An 18,619-nucleotide genomic window follows, 5' to 3' on the forward strand; every position below is an offset into this window, starting at 1 on the left:
ACTGACTTAATTTACAAGTGTATGTCTGTTTTCCTCAGGACTATCAAACATGGCTGGACCTCAGGGAGTTCGAGACGCGACGAGGCGAGCGCTACATCACCCACGAGAGCGATGACGCACGATGGGAGGAGTACGCTGACGAGCACAGTCTTGTTTACCCCAAACACTTTATCATGGCTCCCAACCTGGACGACATGGAAGAAGACCCTTAGTGGCAAGGGGAACTTAACTCCACCAAATGTAATGTGTGGGACTTTTTGCATGAAGCTTTGGGAGCAGTGGATTTTCCCTCCAGAAATGTTTATTGTGGAAACAGAAAGAAGCCGATCAAATGGAGAATTACTCTCTGGAGGCTTCAAAAGTGGGAAAAACCCAAAAGAATTTGTAGCACGATGCACTCCTACAAGCAGCAGGCTCGCAGAGATGCGTGCCACTGAAACGCATTAAGAAACTGTCAGGAGAGAAGAGTGTGTTTTCTTTTTGCACGATATCAAAACATTCCATGGATTTGCTCAAGAACAATCGCAAGCTAGGTGAACTTAATACTTTAGTTATTGTACACACAATTTTGGTTAATTTGGCGTAATAATAAGGCTCTGTTCTTTACGTGAGAGCAGCGAGAAAGAAAGCCTACCCCAGGAGTAAAGGGCACTTTTCACAAGGGATTTACAGTCTGAGAATCAAACACACTCGTGTGTATTCTCATTGCCGAACTGTTTGTGAGATTGTCCTTTGGCATGAAACTGGAACTTTACCATGTATTTGTATGTTTTTTTAATGTATTTAGTAATTGTGGTAGATTTTTGCACTATATTACAGTTGAACATAGCAATTGAATAGAAACACTATTCGCTGCTACAAAGCAAACAGCTTTTGAGTAACCAATCTGTGTGCAAAGTGTTGATAATCAGTCGAAGGTTGATGCTACTATACGATATTGGCTCGACAGGTGTTTTTAACCGACATCTCATTAGAGCGCGATCTCTTAGTGGCAGCTAATATTGTGTATGTTTTATCAACTTTCACCTGAAGAAAGTGACCAGCAGACCGTGATCAAATACATTAACCAGAAATGTTAATTTTAATGTTTCCAAGCAGTTTTTCTTAATTACATTGTGAATGTCGTCAGTGCTACAATTCCATCAACCTGAACTGTAGGCAAATGCAATAACGGAGCCAAAACTTTTGTTCAGCATGAGGTTAAAAGCAATGGACTGTCAGAGCAAAATGTTTCTGTGTACTCTTTTGTGTACATCTACAGTATTTTTGAATGTGTCTTTTTAAGCACTCCTATTCAGAAATATGTGTTTTTGATCCTCTCTAGATGTCTAAAGAGTTGCATTGCCAGAAAAGCCAAACATAGGTTTTACATACAACGAAACACTGGTGTCAGTTTCCTTGTTGATCATGTTAGACAGGACCATTTGAACAGCCCTTTTGTCTAGACAGTAGAGAAAGTAGAAACTAAGTAAAAGTACAATTTGCTTCACATGGGAGTTAATAGTACCACAGTTTTGTTGGTTGCTCTTTTGTGTGTTTTGGGAGTATGTCTCTGTTTCCTGTTTTCCTGTCTTTGTTGCCGCTGGATTGGCAGGTGTCAGTGTTATGTGTATATTTCAGTACATACCAATGGAATAAAAACCCAGCTTCTCAACTTAGAATGAAAGTTTTATTCAAGCTCTGAATGTCTTTCTGTGCATGCTCCTGACTTTGAACAATAGATTTTGGATTTGTGTGCCCCCAGCGTGCATGCAGCACATAAGTAGCACTGGCTTGCAGTTTTGTGTATGTTGCATCACGATGCTCGAGTGAGCGCGTTGTGTGTGTAGTGGTTTTGCATGTCAAATCCCATTCTCAGCAGCTGGATGTGATTGTTGCACCACACCGAGCAGTCTGCCCAGCCAGTCGCTCACCACAAGGCAGTAATGACATAGCTAAACAGGGTGGTGGTGATGTGGGGCTTTGTGGAAGACTTTGAAATTGCTCATGATATATGCTATCATGGAATCCCTCCAAGTATCAAATGTGCATTTAGCCCCAGCCATATGAATAAAATGTCTTATTTCTGGACTGTAATTGTGAATGGGCCTACTGTTTGAAGGCATAGTTCACCTTAAACTACAGAGAATAGACAGCTGTCATTAATTTAGCAATACGTTTGAACTTTGCCGTCCCTGGTTCCTTCGCCGATGTTGACTGCACTCAGATACAGATGGACCACTGTTAGCAATCAATGATTGTGCTGCGTTATTGCAGCGCTATCTTTAATAGCCCCTGATGAGAAGTTGAAGATACTCCTCAATTTGTCTCTAAGTGATATTCAGTATTGCTCTCTCCTATCTGTTAGTCTCAATGAGTTCAAGATGTGGGTTCTGTTTGCAGGCCAGATGACCCCATTAACCCCTGTAGGGGAGACAATTTTAGACTGAACAGCCACAGATATAATAGCACTGTTGGAGCTCACTCACTTGCTCCACAGTGAACAAAGTGAAGCCAGCTTACCCGCCATAGCACATCAAAAAGTTTAGAGTGTCTTTTGTTTGGCAGGTTTTAGGACAAATTGTAGGAGGAGGTAAATCTGGTAGTTAGAGCAAAACTGCTGCAGACATGAGGTGCAGTGTCTCCCTCTGCTGGTTGGATAGAAGGGTAAAAGTCTTAGGAATTTACCCCTTTCTTAAAAAATTGGTTTATTCTTTTTAATTTTACACTGCAGTGCTCAATTAAAAACAATACTTCTCTTCAGCGAGGAGATATTGCTCTTCAAATAAAAAATGCACTTTCCTTTTCTTATTTCTTCACTCGGATGTTAAAGTGTCAGCGTGCAGAAAAAAGTGAGTTTAAGAAGAGCAGCAGAGCCTTTTTGGAAACTACTCGTGGCCGACACATAACACTGGACGGAATAATCTCCAGCACAAAGCATAAGCCTAAACAAAGTAATACCAATCTAGAGGGAATCTTGGAAGTATTTTGCTGTAGTTTTTATGCACATACACCAGGCTTGGTTTAAAGTAACAACAACACAGCTGCATTTAATTATAATAACAGCAGTGTGAAATATATAATTTATGATATAATGCCCCTACATTTTCAGAATAGAAGTCAGTAAGTCAAGTGTAGTATATAAAGTATATACAGTATATTTCTAAAATGTCATGTGGTAAAATTGCCCACACAGTGTTGGTGTTTTACTGGTGTGTATCCACTGAAGAAGAATTCCTCTTTGCTGCCAGGAGGTGTCACTCTCTGTAGGTTAATCCACTGAAACTGTGGTGGAATAGTCACACACTCAGAGATGTAAAAGGATGTTTGGTGAATTATCTAGTTATCCTAAGATGGATGAAGGTTAGTTTAGATTGGAGGCTGCTGAAAATCTATCTTCATGTTGTATTTACTACAAAACCTGAAAAAAAATCCATAGAAATACCTGAATACTGGACTGTTGTACATGACATGGGCTGATACTGCTAAAGATGTTTCACTTAGAATGAACTATAATACCTAAAATTAAAGTCTGTGTAGCATTTACATGAATCAGCTCTGTGCCATCAGATGTGTGTCAGAAATAACATCTGCTGAAGGATCAGAGACAGTGATCTTTCTTTGTTGCCCTGATCTTGGGGGTCTGTGTATATTTGTTGAGCAGCTTTGTCTGGTAGCTTCCCGGCAGGTCTCTCGTCACCTCAAGGGGAGGTCTGTGTGTCACGCATCCTTGCCCCCCCCCCCCACCCTCCCTACCCGCTACCACCACCACCTCTCCTCCACATCCTTCATTCCTTCGCTTCTCCTCTCTCCTCCATGCTGGGTATCCATGGGCTCCAGACCAAACAAGCAAACAAACAGAACAACAGAAAAACCCATCATCCAGACAATGTTGGTCTGGGCTTGGGGGAGAGATGGGGAGAGATCTTGTTTGCTTTGTGGCCCAGTTCCATTTCACTGTGATGGCAGAGAAGGCCTCCCAGGACACAGCTACCCACACATCTGTTTGACTTCCAAGGGGGATCAAGGTGGTCCTCAGTCTGCACTGACACATCACCTTCCGACCCAATACACAACTGGCTGCATTCACGGGCCTGTAGCCTTTACCTAGGCTGACCCTCTTCTCCTTAGCTGTGGTCCTGGCCTTTATGTGAGGGACTTGTAGTGATGTGGCATTCAGCTGGTGGCCTTTCATCCTCACAGTGCTGTCCTACAGTCATGACCAGTAAATAGTCATTCATTTGATGACTTAAAGCTGTTATCCTATAGAAGCAGCGTGTTATGGCATTACACACTCAGTAAATATTGACTAGAGGGAAGAACGCATCCATATCTCAAGATAATAGATCGACAAAAACCGAGACATTTACATTTATTATCTTTTCATGGTACACCTGGACTTTGTTTTCTCTTTATGTACATGACTAACCCACACACTACCACCAAGTGGTGTTCCACTTTTTCTCCCCATGTCCTTAATGAAGGGCAAGAAACACTCCAATCTCTAATACAATCTCATAGTACACAATGTATTTTCCCTATCTGCTTTTTCCACATTAAGGTCTGGATTACATCTGAATGCATCTGCAGAGGGCACTTATACCAAGACCACCTGTGTATTGGAGACAACGGTCTCTGAGACATAGCAAATGGTTGACAACATCGATTTTCATTTCCCCTGCATGTTTACCTATTGCCTAATGACTTACCCTGTGTGTATGTCGATTTAAAGGGATTTTTTTGTTGATGTAAAAATTGGTAATTATGCTCTAAATAATGTCTTTAAGTCAACGTTTTCTACTGTGTATTGTGCAATAAAAAGCCAAAGCTGTGAGGTGGCTTGCAGGGACATCAAAATGAGGAACTGAAAGCTAGAAATGGTTTCCTAGTCTGGGAAAATGCAGATGAGCCATAGGTATGTTTGATTTACTGACTCCAGCTGTGCCTGGAGAATTCCCCTGGTCCATCCTATGGATCGGTTACTGTGTGGGGCCACATGTATCCTCGTCACAAAGCAGGTGGGTGCAATACGCAACCCCCCCGGCCCCCACCCCAAAAGGGCTGGCCATTGAACTCTCAGGCAAGTGGCAATATTTGCTCACCTGAAATACACACATGTTGCCAATTGGGGTCGGGGTGGGCTCAGGGACTGGGGAAGGAACCCTTGGTGCAGCTGTGGCCCAGAGAAAGACTAGACCAGGAAGTTTTGTGGCTGGAGAAGGGTGGGGGCTCTCTTAGTGGGGGCTGTTTAGGAGTGACTCCCCTATTGTGTCTTAAAGGAGGCAGGGACCATATTTGTTCGAAGCTGCAGGAGGCTGATGAGGTGCTAATCTGTTGAGTGGCTGTGTCATTGGGGCCCTGTTCCCAATAGCCTGTTAGCTGTCAGAGCCTGTAAAAAAAAGGCAGAATTTACGAGGCCCGGGCCAGGACTGTGTCCACGGGTAAGCAAACACAGATTGGACACTTATGTTGTTGCTCTGGTAGGGCAGGCTTTACCACCAGGCTCCTGGGGTGACACGTAGGCAGCCCTTTTTCAGCCCTCTTCATGTCAGCCCACTCTATACTCCTCTGTAAACACTACAAATTAGCCATCTGCATATGGATGGGCCCTCAGTCCATACAGGAAGGAGACAACTCCCTGGTAGGAAGAAGATATAGTCTCTAATCTAATGCAGACCAGATATAAATTCTCCATCAGCTTTTGATTTCTATTCTCATGCATATGAAACAAAGAAAGCACATTCAGGCACAGGGATTTTGGGTATGCCAGTAGCATGCTCGAGGAAGTGTGAGATTTTGTTGAATGGTGCTTTGAAATGAGGTGCTGAAGAGGATGATAACGGAGCACAGCACAGAGCTGTCCACTTGTCTGAGATGGGTCAGTGGTCAGAGGTAATCCCAAACTTGAATTTCTCCATCAGCCTGGAATACAGATAAGACAACAGCAGATATGAACCTCACTCACTGACTGATGGAAAAAGGAAATGGACCAAAAGTCTCTGTTAGATGTAGAGCTGAGATGTGTGTGTGTGTGTGTGTGTGTGTGCGTGTGTGCGTGTGTGTTTTGAAGAGGTCTCTCAGAGATGCTTGCGGTTTAGAAGATTTGAGGAACCAGAGCACTGTGATGATCAGAAGACTACTGTATGAATCATGCTCAACTGTATCTATTCAAAACTAGATAGAAAGGATGTTAGTAATTTATGTCCCTTAAGTCAGTTAGGATTAGAAAAGACCATAACATGTTCCCAACTTTTTAATCATTGCTTCCAAAGTTTGCCCTCTTGTCCGCGCTGACAGGGCTCTGACAGCATGGTGGCTGAATGTGAAAAGCACTAGCTCATCATGGATTATGGCGTGGGCCTGACTGTAGTGATATTTAGACACAGAGCTTCCCATGGGAGCCTGGCACTTCAATTAACATAGCAATACTGGCCTCCCTCCTGTTTTAATTGCCTTGAGTCTGTGATTAAATGTGTATTGACTCTGCGGTTGGTCCGCTAATGAATAACAATGTGCTGATTTGGTGATATTAAACCTTTTGACGCTAATACACATCCCATGCATGGGATGTAACCGGGCCTACGTCAGAATCGGGCTTTGTGCAATACATAAATTAAACCACATAACCCACATTAACTCTGTTTTTGTCGAATTATTTTTTATCAAAGTCTTGCTACTACATTTTAAAGTTGTACATTAATGCTAAATTAATGGTTAATAAATCATTATAGCTCATTCTTAGCTATTAAAAAACACTTTTTTGCAACTGATAATATATCAGCAGGTGCCTCTGAGTTTCTCAAAAGTGGGTCTCATTAATATAAAGCTTATAACATTATAACTTTAAGCCATTAGTTAAATTGTATATTCATATGCATTGGCCTCTTTAATTGAAGAATTTAAACCCAATAGTAACCCCTAAAGTGTTGTATATCTAAATGTGTTAAGACTCTTTAGTGCCATCTGATCTGTGCATCTCTGGGGATCCCACCTTCCTCTTTCCGCTCCTGTGGTCCAATAGATAAACTGTCACCTTGTTTGATGAATGAAGGGCAGCGGTCAACATTCTCCTTTACCATGACAAGAGAGAAGTATTGAATCTGTGATGCCCTGGATACAGTCAACATGAAACATATCAAATGGCATTCCTGGCCGCATTCCTGTCAGTATCAAAAGGTGTGTATTTGAGGATATCCTTAGTGCGTTTACGCCTGTGTTTGCGCCCTGACCCACTGGGGCCAGTGCAATAACTTTGGACTCCCTCCCACTGCATCTTGCTGCAATGACCACTCTCAGTTTTTATTTAGCTGGGTTGTGTGCCTTCCCAGTCCAGCCGCTTTTCAGATTCATTTCCAGGTAAACACAGTGTGGCCAGCCACAAACCTGCAGCCAACAGGCGTTGTCACAGCTGTGGCAGATAATGGCAAGTCCAAACTCCAGCCCGGCTCTGGAATGTTTACTGTCACCACAGGCAAGTTGGCAGCAAACATTTTTTTTCCCCCCCTGGACTTTGTAAGTGGAATACTCTCTCGTTATTAATTTTATTTTGATGAATTACGTGCTTAACCCTTTGCATTGTGACTCGGTGCACTCGGAAGGACACAAAGGCGCCAAAAGAAAGCACATTCTTAAGTGAATGTTTTAATTTTAGTAGGAAAAAAGAAAAGCTCCTTACTTTGAAAGGTGAAACTTTAAAGTTAACACATTCCTGCCAACAACTCCTGGGTGTTTGAAGAGATCCGCCTTCCTCTCACAGCGAGGGGAGCAGCTTCTTTCCGTCCCCCCTGCACTGCACCCTAAGAAAAACTCCCAGTCACAGCATCTTTTTCCAGAAAACCGCTCTTTGTGGTGCCATTTCAGAGCTTTGACCTCACACAGGTGTTGTGCTTTCACTGCTTTAACTGACTCATTAAACCTTCACCACTTAGTGTTTGCCTTTGTCATAACCAGTAAGGGAATGACACCTGAACGTGTGAAATGTCACACTGATCATCATGGAGGCTCATTAATTGGCAAAGAGGCCAAACTGACTGAGACCCACAGAGAGCAGAGATGTAGGGGAATGTTGGCTTAACCAGAACACAGTGTTCTGCGTGCTGCTTGTTAGTTTTTGACTCATTCTTGTAAGAACAAGTAAATACAATTGTGTTCTCATTTGCAATGTATGCACGGCATTGTGAAAACACGAGTTGGGAACAGAATGATCAACATCAGTTTGTGTTGTACATGTAATAATGATTATGAAACTTAGAAAACTTAGAAACGCAATGCTCCAATCAATATGATGAACTATTGAAAAAGGCAGAATAAGGATTCCATATAACACCATAGAAAATTCACAAGGTGATAAGTTTCTTGACAAAAAATATGTCCTTTATATCAGAAATACAAACTTAAATCCACCAATTGTTTCCTCTGCTTCCAATTGCGCTGCTGTTCTTTGGGCATTTGAATTTTATTATTTTATTGTCAGTTTGCCATCAGCTGCAGAGGTGCAACATTATTATTTCAAATTTATTCAACAATTCATCAATTGTTGATCCCAACTACAGCAAAGAGTGTCGCGTGCACTGTTTCAGAACATTAGCTGCTTATAGGTAAATCAATTGTGGATTTTATTTGCATACTGTAATTGCAAATACAGGTGAGGAAAAATGTTAATCTTTTGATGGCCACATTTATCTCCTATGTACTCGGATGACAGTGGGCTGTTTTGTTACGCTCTGATAGAAAGAATTTCAATTAAAACTTTGAAATATTTAAAAAAATAGCTCTGGAACAAAACTCTTCTTCAACATCTAAGCCTGATGGTTATTTATCAAAGTGGTAAATTAAACAGAGATGACAAAAGGAGCCAAGTCAAAGTTCTTGAGGTGAGGCTCAGCCTTTACTGTCAATCTAACAGAGCGCAGCCCCTCTTTAGCTGGGGATGTTACAGACTATGCCTGACTTCCTTGTACCCCATGTGAAAGGGTAATAGGACCACGTCACATTTTTGGATGCCTCCAATTTGTACCTGTTTAAGGGACACTTGTTGTTTTAGTACAACCTCATTACACCAGAGCGTAAATAACCAATACACACAAAATGTGCGGTAGAGCAACTGCAAACAGAACCAGGTAAAGATTTTGTTTTTGACTAAATCCAAAATGTGACCTTCACCCACGTATGAGGACTGTGGCAGGTTGATGATTAACTGTGGATTTAGCAATGTGTCTCATTGAAGAACATAATGTCAAGCAGGTCAAGGACCATTTTAGAAAGCCGGGGGATTCTGTGTGATTTTGAAGCCATGAAAACCAGATTTCTGGGCTACTTTAGAAACAGTCACAGGCATCTTTGGAAATATTTTGTGTACATCTATGCACCAGAACTACTGAATATGTTTAGATGTTTGCATTAAATATGAACTTACACTCATAATTCATGAATATATGTTTACAGCCTAATAATATTTGAGCCTATATAAAAAACCCATGTTTATCAGACACAGTGGTACAAAACACTTTGATATATGCACCCATAGAATATAAATTAGACTATATCAGTAACTGTATTTTAATTAACTATGTTATTAATATGAAATCACTGTCATGAAAAAAAAAGCCTTTTGGCCGAGTCAAGCCCAGGCTGCTTAGATTTGACCATCTCCAGCTCTCCGCTGGTGAAATCCCCAATCCTCAAACACACACACACACACACACACACACACCGACCGACACAGCGTTTTCTCATGATCTCATTTCCAAGTTAAGCAGACTCTGTTAGTCCCTCGTCAACACGACAGGTTTGCTCGCCTTTACTAATGGGGCTCTATACTGATAGTTATGCTCTTGCGTAAATATGCAGTCAAATAGATGTACAACCAGTGACACGTGGCTGGCACCGGACCGCAGCCTCACCTTGATGTTTGTGTCATACAAATACTGTACAGGCAGGCAGAGGATGAAGGGGCCTCAACAACACGGGCCCGATGCCTTAACTGTGGACAGAAAACGTGTAGGTTGAGCTATTTAAAGGGCGACGGATAAAATGAACGGAGCACAAATAGACCTGACCACAATATTACGCGTCAGTTGATTTGACATAAACAAAAGATTTGTATAGTGTGTATTAAATTTAGAAAATAAAAACACGTGGGTTTTAGTCTATTGGTTATTGTGCCTTAATTTTTCAGCATCTATCCATCAACATGTTCCATAGATTGTACAATGTTTCACGGACGTTTCATTTCATGTGCCACAAACAGCAAAGCCAGTAGGTGACAGTAGCCGAGAGATGGCGCTGCGAAGCTGCGCCTGGCATATCCAACACTAATTAAAATGAAAAGAAACAGTCAGTAATTCGACTGTCCATCCAGGTCAGCAAAGCACAGCACAATCTCGCCTGTTTGCAAATATTTGGGAAATTATTTCAGCAATTGGCGCGCACGCTTTAATGGTGACAATAATGTAGGAACCAGCAGCTTCCCTTTTCCCTTTTTTTCCAAATCAGATTAAAACTGTTAAACACCTGGAGCAAGGTAATGACATTAACTGGCTAGAATATTAGCCATTTTCCTTAAAGTGTTCCAAGCATCTGTGTCGACCAGTGGTCGTGTGCGCTTCTCATGTGCAGCCATGTAGACAGGCATCAGCCATAAGATCAATATTCTCTGCAGGTGAACACTGCAGACGTTTAAAAAATATGATTACTGACTCGTTATGCTTTGAATATTTCTTGTTTTAGCCTCACAACCTGTAGAACACAGATATTACATTTTGGCTTCCTTTTCCAACCGCATTTCTTTAAGCGTGTTTCTGTCTTTACGCATTTCAGAACCGTCCTAACGATGTCTAACTGTGTTGTTCTAGGTGTCAAATAATAAACAGTTGTATATGGGCTTAGGCTATAAATTCCTTGAACACAACGCAATAAAATGGATTATGATTTCAGCTCATTTGAAGTGGAATAAGCACGTTGGAGGATGTGCGTAATGAAAAGCACACCGAGGAAGAGCGCCAAACGTGTCTTTTTTTTATAGCTCTCTCTCTCTCTCTCACTCCCCCCTTTCTTTCTTTTTTTTTTTTTTTTACTCCAGCCAAAATACAATAAGATTAGTTTATAATGAAGCTTTTCATATGAAACTGTTCCTTTTCATTCAGCGCAGGTGTACAATTGGGGTGGGGGGTGGAAGCTCGAGGAGTCTCACGCCTAGGTGCGAGAAGATTATTCAAATAGGGGCCCCGAGCATAGAAGTGGATTGGAGGCTTGCCTAGCGCACAGAGCTATATCACAGCGTTAACAGGCAGCACGGAGCGTCATTTGAACTCCAGTCACTGACAGACGCATTTCACGGCTGGCTCCATAAGACACACATGCGCCAGCCCTCGACGAAGGGACACACCGACGACCCACATACACTCAGTGGTCCCCAGTCACCTGCTATTAGAGACACTTCTGGCTTTTCCTCTGCTGGGAGACGCTTTGTAAAAGTCCTCCATGATGCTTGGAGCAGTTAAAATGGAAGGACACGAACACACCGATTGGAGCACCTACTACGGAGAGCCCGAGGTGGGTACCTTAAATATATATTTTTTTCCGACTAAAGCCGATCCCATTTTATACAACTCAATATTAGCCCTGAGATAATATTAACTTTGTGATCAAATATTGACTTGAGGCGCCTCCAAATCCTCCCCCATCTCCACGCAGCGCGCTATCCTAACAAAGTAGCTTGACATGTAGGGTTTGATTTTTGGGGAGATTGATTCAAATATTTGTGTTGCAATCGCTGTGTTGTGTGTGATCACAGCCACATTAGGTGTCAACGTTTTTTTTTTTTTTTTTTTAATGCGGTTTATTCAACTTGATTTTCCTGCCACACCGCTGCCATGTAGGGTTCAACACATGAAGCTGTGGTTTTTCTCATTTTAAAACTATTTCACACCGGAGCAAACGCCTGCAAAAACATTTGGATCTTTACGAAACCAGTGCGCATTTTAAAAAAAAAGAAGCTTTTTTTTTTCTTAATATTATTATGAATGAATAAAAATAATCCCATTTTTTTTAGGTTTACAGTAAAAGTAACCTGTGCGATCAGTAATTATAGCTGCATGTAATTCCTCACTGGAATGATTGTGCCAGATGAAACTGATGAGTGCCTCTTTCCCTCACTGACAGTGTTACACCTCTGTTGGCAACATGAACACGGGCCTGGGAATGAACTCGATGAATACCTACATGAGCATGTCCGGCATGAGCACCACCGCCAACATGACGGCCAACTCCATGAACATGTCGTACGTCAACACGGGCATGAGTCCCTCCATGACCGGCATGTCACCAGGCACCGGAGCCATGAACGGCATGGGCGCAGGCATGACGGCCATGAGCGCAGCCCTGAGCCCCAGTATGAGTCCCATGACCGCGCAGCCCGCGTCTATGAACGCGCTGACATCCTACACCAACATGAACGCCATGAGCCCCATTTACGGACAGTCTAACATCAACAGGTCCAGGGACCCTAAGACCTACCGCAGGAGCTACACGCACGCCAAACCTCCCTATTCCTACATTTCTCTCATCACTATGGCCATCCAGCAGGCTCCCAGTAAGATGCTGACACTGGCCGAGATCTACCAGTGGATAATGGACCTCTTCCCTTTTTATCGACAGAACCAGCAGCGCTGGCAGAACTCCATCCGCCACTCTTTGTCGTTCAATGACTGTTTCGTCAAAGTGCCCAGGTCGCCGGATAAACCCGGGAAAGGCTCCTTTTGGACTCTCCACCCAGACTCCGGGAACATGTTTGAGAACGGCTGCTACCTGAGGAGGCAGAAGCGCTTCAAGTGTGACAAGAAGATGACCATGAAGGACGGTAGTCGCAAATCGGGAGACGGCGGCTCGTCCAACAGCAGCTCAGAGAGCTGCAACGGCAACGAGTCCCCGCACTCCAACTCCTCCTCCGGCGAGCACAAAAGGTCCTTGTCGGACATGAAGGCGAACCAGGCCCTGAGCCCGGAGCACGCCGCGGCTTCTCCGGTGTCACAGGGGCAGCACCTCATGTCTCAGCATCACTCGGTCCTTGCGCATGAGGCTCACCTGAAGCCGGAACACCACTACTCATTCAACCACCCGTTCTCCATCAATAACCTCATGTCCTCAGAGCAGCAGCATCACAAAATGGACCTAAGGACTTATGAGCAGGTGATGCATTACTCCGGCTATGGCTCCCCCATGACCGGGGCTCTTTCCATGGGCTCCATGGCGGGGAAAGCCGGCCTGGATTCTTCATCCATACCCGACACAACTTACTACCAAGGCGTCTATTCCAGGCCAATCATGAACTCCTCATAAAGTCTTTCCTCCTCCATCCAGTGTGGACTTTCTCCCCCTTCAATTTGTACATTTGTAAAAAAAATATAGAGTTTGTGTACAATATGTATTTCAGATATTTTTGACGTTTCCCATCGTTTTAGTTGTCGAGTTTGTTAGTAGCCTAATTATTTTGAGAGAGGATGTTGACAACAACAATAATAATAATAATTAGAAGTAATGATAATGTGACAAGAGATCTGTTCAGAAGTCGGCTTCAGGAATGGACCCAAAGACAAACAACAAGTTGCTGTAAAATAGTCTGCGTAACTGGATTTCTACATGAATTTAAATGCGTCGCAGGATTTCTTCAATCATTTGTGTAATTCCTATTTATGGCTTGTATATGTGTATTCTTGTAGTGACAAGAACAGAATCTATATTAAAGTGTTATTGGTTTTGTTTTCTGAATATGGTGGTATCTGGCTATTATTATTATTATTATTATTATTATTATTATTATTATTATTATTATTATTATTATTATTATTATTATTGGCTGTCTAGTAGGAAAATTAGCTACTTCATCATTAAATGTTGTAGATCTTACTGAAATTGGAATTAGTTATTAGTTATGAATTAAATTACCAGCAACAAACACAATAAACACACAAGCCAACATCTGATGTAGAAACATATTTCACAATGAAAACATCAATTTTAAATTCTCCGACATTAATAGCACATATAAATAAATAATATCATAAAGATTTTTAATTGCCCGTTTTTCTACTTTATAAGAATATATCAATATAATATGATATATTATAATAACGCAGATGATTTCTCACAATAATATAACCCTAATATTCTAATAATGATGGTTGTTTTTTATTCTATTAACCAACTCATGTGCAGTTACAAAAAGTCACATATTTATTTATTTATTTTTAGCAGGGATTAATAGCTTTGCACAACAGCACCGAGCACAATGCTCTCAATTTGTCGTCGAGAAAATGTAAACAAAACAAACATATGCTTATTAATCCCAAAAACAAACTGGCACATTTATGGGGAAAGTGTGCGTCCAAACCGCTTTGCAGAGATTTCGGGCCTGCAGCGGTGAAGAAGAAAGCCGGTGCAGAGAAGAGGTGCAGAGAAGAGGTGCAGAGAGGAGGTGCAGAGAAGAGGTGCAGAGAAGAGGTGCAGAGAAGAGGTGCAGAGAAGAGGTGCAGAGAGGAGGTGCAGAGAAGAGGTGCAGAGAAGAGGTGCAGAGAGGAGGTGCAGAGAAGAGGTGCAGAGAAGAGGTGCAGGCCGCAGAAAAACTCCCCTGAGCATCCAGGAAGTGATGCGGTGCTGTCAAACCGAGGGATTCGTATCAACTGGGGGCCGCTGACAGGCAGGGCGAGCTGCTCAAGTAATAATAAATGAGCCATTCAAATTCCCACACACACACACACACACACACACACACACACACACACACACACACCGTGAGACTCTTATGGCTCAAACCGCCACTCAAACCATCACGCCTGCTTACCAGTCACCCAGGTTGATCCCACACACACACACACACACACACACTGCAAAGTTTAGATCGGTGAATAAGATTAAGTGTCATTGTCACATAAAACAGGCCCCCGTGGCGCAGGAGAATAGTCGCTGGAAAAGGGGCCTGATTTGGGAACAGAGCCGCCTCAATGCGCTGCTCTAACTTCTCTCCCCGCAATCTGGGGGTCCATTGTCTGCTCCCTATTTTTAAAGTAGTTGGACCCTCCCCTCTTGTTAGATAAGATAGGCTAGTTGTCGTCCAAATGAGTCGACCACCCCCCCCTCTCACACACACACACACACACCCCTCTTCCTTGCCACCTCCTGCCTGTCCTTCCTTCCCCCTGCTGAGCTCAAATCCAAGGCCGGCGCAGTCTGGGAGCAGCTCTGCTCCCTCTATAACCAAACGACACCCTCCGACTTCTGAACACGTAGGGCCTAAAGTGTGCGTTTATTCTCAAGACCCTCTTTACAGATCGCACTTTAAACAGCGTGATCTGTGAATAAACAAAGCCAGTAAACAATGGAGTGGAGGCTATGCCCACATATAGGAAGAGTACACACACACACGCAAACCAAATTGCACCAGTGTAAACTTTGAATAGGACGCAGCAGCTCTGTAAATTTACACAGACATTAAATTTGCTTCTATTCATTTTAGACATATAATGCTAAGCTGATTTTTTATAGCACACTGATCGATATCTCTGTAAAATAATCATTTTTTTTTTAAACTAGCGGGGCAGTGAAATCTTTGCTTTGTGCTAAAGTCAACAGTGACAGAGTTTGAGCTCAAATAAATGCCGTGATGTCTGGAGCCCTTTGCAGAAGGCACAAGGCGAGCTTCCACAATGGGCTTCTGTGTGGCTTGCCAACAACAGGCACCGGCTATTTTTCCACAGGTATGATGCTTTTCTTTACTACAGCGCTCAAAATCTATATGTTTTTATTCAAAGCATGAGCTGGTTTTGACTGTTGCAGGACATAAACGAGAGGGAAGGAGAGGTGGGTGGGAGGGGGTGTGGGGGTATCCTAAATTCATGAGAAAGGAGATGTATTGGATTTGACGACAGGGTGGTGCAAAGCTGCGAGGATCTGTGCAGGTTGTGTGTGATGATGGCTGCTTCATGTTTCTGTGGCTGTGTGCAGGGATCCGGATGCACTGCAATGATAAAAAAAAAATAAAAAGCCAATGGGAAGTTAAGTTTAGTAGCTGATCCGTTTCTAACATGTGAGTTTACAAAGAAAGAAACAGAAAAACGATCGAAATAATCTGCGTGTGTTCACATTTTATTCTATTGTAAGATCAAAATAACCTCGTCAGTGTCCCATTCCTGCTCTTTTCCCTGGGCAACAGGTGAAACTAGCTCCTGTTCACTGAAACCTGACTCCATAAGGACTCGTTCTCTTGCTGTGTTGGATGTTTCTTGCAGTGTGCGGCTGATTGATATCAGTGGTGCCGCGCTGATGTCATGAAAGCGAGCTGTGCCGCAGAGCTGGACCTGCTGCTGCTTTTGTACCGGTCTGCAAATCGATCTCGATCTGTTTTAAATCAGTATCTCTCAGCTTGTGGATGCAAGTTATAAATGCGGGAACCTCATGTGTTTTTTTTTTTTTTACGCGTTTTTAATTCAGATTTCTGTCCAGTTTAATAGAAATGCTATGTTTATTTTATTATTATTATTATTATTACAACATAAATATACAATTTATATTAATAATAATTCTGATAGAATCGGTTAATTTATTAAACATAGGTTTTAGTCTTGAAATAAAGTTACATTAATGTTTCTGCTCTAGTGCCAAATAAAGTGAACAAGGCTGTTCACTTTAATCTCAACCAAATGAGACCCTCTGTAAAATGTCCATTAGCCTGTAGGCCTGTTAAACAGTTGCATCCCGACGCGCTCTCCTCCGACCCTCAGTCAAGCCCTCTCTGTCGCGCACCGAGATGGGAATGGCCTTTCGGAGCTTTGCCGGTTCAAAGGTAGCCAACCTCAATCTGTCCAGGCGCACAGAGGCGCGCCGAGGCCACATCACTGCAGCTTCTCCCACGTCCTAACTTTGAACGCGCTCCTCTGTCGGGGAGGACACCTCTGCAGCTGCTGGCCTCACCATCACACAGACGAGCACATCTGTTGTTATAGCAACTGAATAAAGGATATTCCGGCCTGTGGATCCCTTTTAACACCGCTAACCTGATTTCTCTGCATTTCTTGCTGGCGTGATTTGCATATCACTCGATTAAGGTCTGGGACTTTCTCAGAGGCACACAGATCTGGCACTTTGTCACAGAGACTGATCTGGGACTTTTCCTGTAGGCTTTTCCTGGAAATTATTCATAAATAGAATAATCATATGAAGTTATGTTAAACATATGTCGGGGATTAACGTTGCACAGATAGAAAATGTCTGCTGTTCGTTACCAGTGTCTTTTAAAAATGCATTGTAATGTAACAATAGGCTTTTCCCCCCTTTGATACCTTTAAAGAGCATCTAATGCCAGCAGACCTCCAAAGTGAGACGTTTGCCCCACAGCCATGCATCTTAATGCTCAGACGAGTTCGGGCCTCTGTGTTCATGGAATGACTCAGTTCCCTATAAGCCAAATGCGCATCCACCCATGGGCGTCAGCTTAATATGACGGGATGAGGGTGCTGGCATTCACTGCATATTTGGAAAATATTGAATGAATGTGTAATGATAGCAGCAGCGTGGAGGTCTGATGAGCGCAGAGTGGTTTATAACCACTGCTCCACTCGGTTTAATAATCAGGACGCTATTTTCTCGGCTTATCGGGTTTTATATCTACATATTAAACAAGGTGCAGCCTGATTTCAGGGGCTCAGATGGTGCAGGGTGTCTCCAGCACCTAGCTGGAGGCTCTGCAGGCGCTGCAGCCCCCGGACTGGAACACCCAAGTAGATCTGTCTCCATGGCGACGGCGGGACACCGGTCCAACAAGCTGTAATTCTGTCTCAGCCTTTTGCAGGGGAGGGACCGTCCACACTAGCCCGACTTAACTCCTCTTTCACCAGAAATACTCCTAATCCCATATCTTAGCAAGGCAAACTGCCGTCCCTCAGTATATTAAAGGGACCACAAAGTCAAAACTCAAAGCCACCCATGGTTTCTCAGCAGGCGGCCCGTCCCGGTGTGACGCTCCGCCGCCTCGTCCGTTCACCGACAGTGTGTGTGTGGGTCTGATTTTCCACTGTCACCGCTTTGCACCCTGCACTGTCTCCAGTTTTCCAGCTCCGATCAACACACGTGTTTTCTTCTGCGTTATCACCTTTTATTATCGTTTTATTTTCAGAATCACTGCGCAAAAAAAAAAAAAAAAAAAAAAAAAAAAAAAAAAAAAACTGAGGAGATTATTGGCCGGTGAACATGTAAGAAAAATGTTAATTAAATATTTAATTTAAACTGATTTAAAACAAAACTGTCGTTTGATTTAATAATTAAATTGCAGCCGTACTACTGCACGTTTATTAGTGGCTTATTCGAAATAAGATGCGCGCACAGTCAGTCTGATTATTAAGCAGCCTGCACAATATAAGAAATATCAGCATTAAAAAAAAAAAAAAAATCAACTGGAATTACTAACGTGGAAATAAAAATGCTAAATTGCTTCTGCTGCCAAAAGTTAAAATGAGTATTGGTTTTGTGTGGTTAAAACTATAAATATATACAGTTAAATACGCACACATGCTGTTCCACTACACATTTATTCAGCATTTTTATCCAAATTATGATTTCAAAATATAAAGAAACTACATTTCTCCAGTGT

General features: G+C 42.6%; 2 protein-coding genes across 3 annotated transcripts in view; both read left to right on the forward strand.

Annotated features, from left to right (window-relative positions):
* The window catches only part of prkd3 (protein kinase D3), a 35,291-nt gene extending 33,637 nt beyond the window's left edge, over positions 1 to 1,654 (forward strand). For both annotated transcript variants that reach the window (XM_026354992.1, XM_026354994.1), the window contains exon 19: positions 39 to 1,654. In XM_026354992.1, the coding sequence (XP_026210777.1) occupies positions 39 to 212 (174 nt within the window). In that variant the 3' untranslated portion in view covers positions 213 to 1,654. The remainder of the gene's footprint in view (positions 1 to 38) is intronic.
* Positions 1,655 to 11,117: 9,463 nt separating this feature from the next.
* On the forward strand, positions 11,118 to 13,701 carry foxa2 (forkhead box A2). The gene is made up of 2 exons (XM_026353852.1): positions 11,118 to 11,532; positions 12,142 to 13,701. Exons 1-2 carry the CDS (start codon positions 11,461 to 11,463, stop codon positions 13,315 to 13,317), a joined length of 1,248 nt encoding a protein of 415 aa, XP_026209637.1. The 5' UTR covers positions 11,118 to 11,460; the 3' UTR covers positions 13,318 to 13,701.
* Positions 13,702 to 18,619: the final 4,918 nt, after the last annotated feature.

The sequence above is a fragment of the Anabas testudineus genome, chromosome 12, assembly GCF_900324465.2.
Source record: "Anabas testudineus chromosome 12, fAnaTes1.2, whole genome shotgun sequence".
NCBI classification, from domain to species: domain Eukaryota; kingdom Metazoa; phylum Chordata; class Actinopteri; order Anabantiformes; family Anabantidae; genus Anabas; species Anabas testudineus.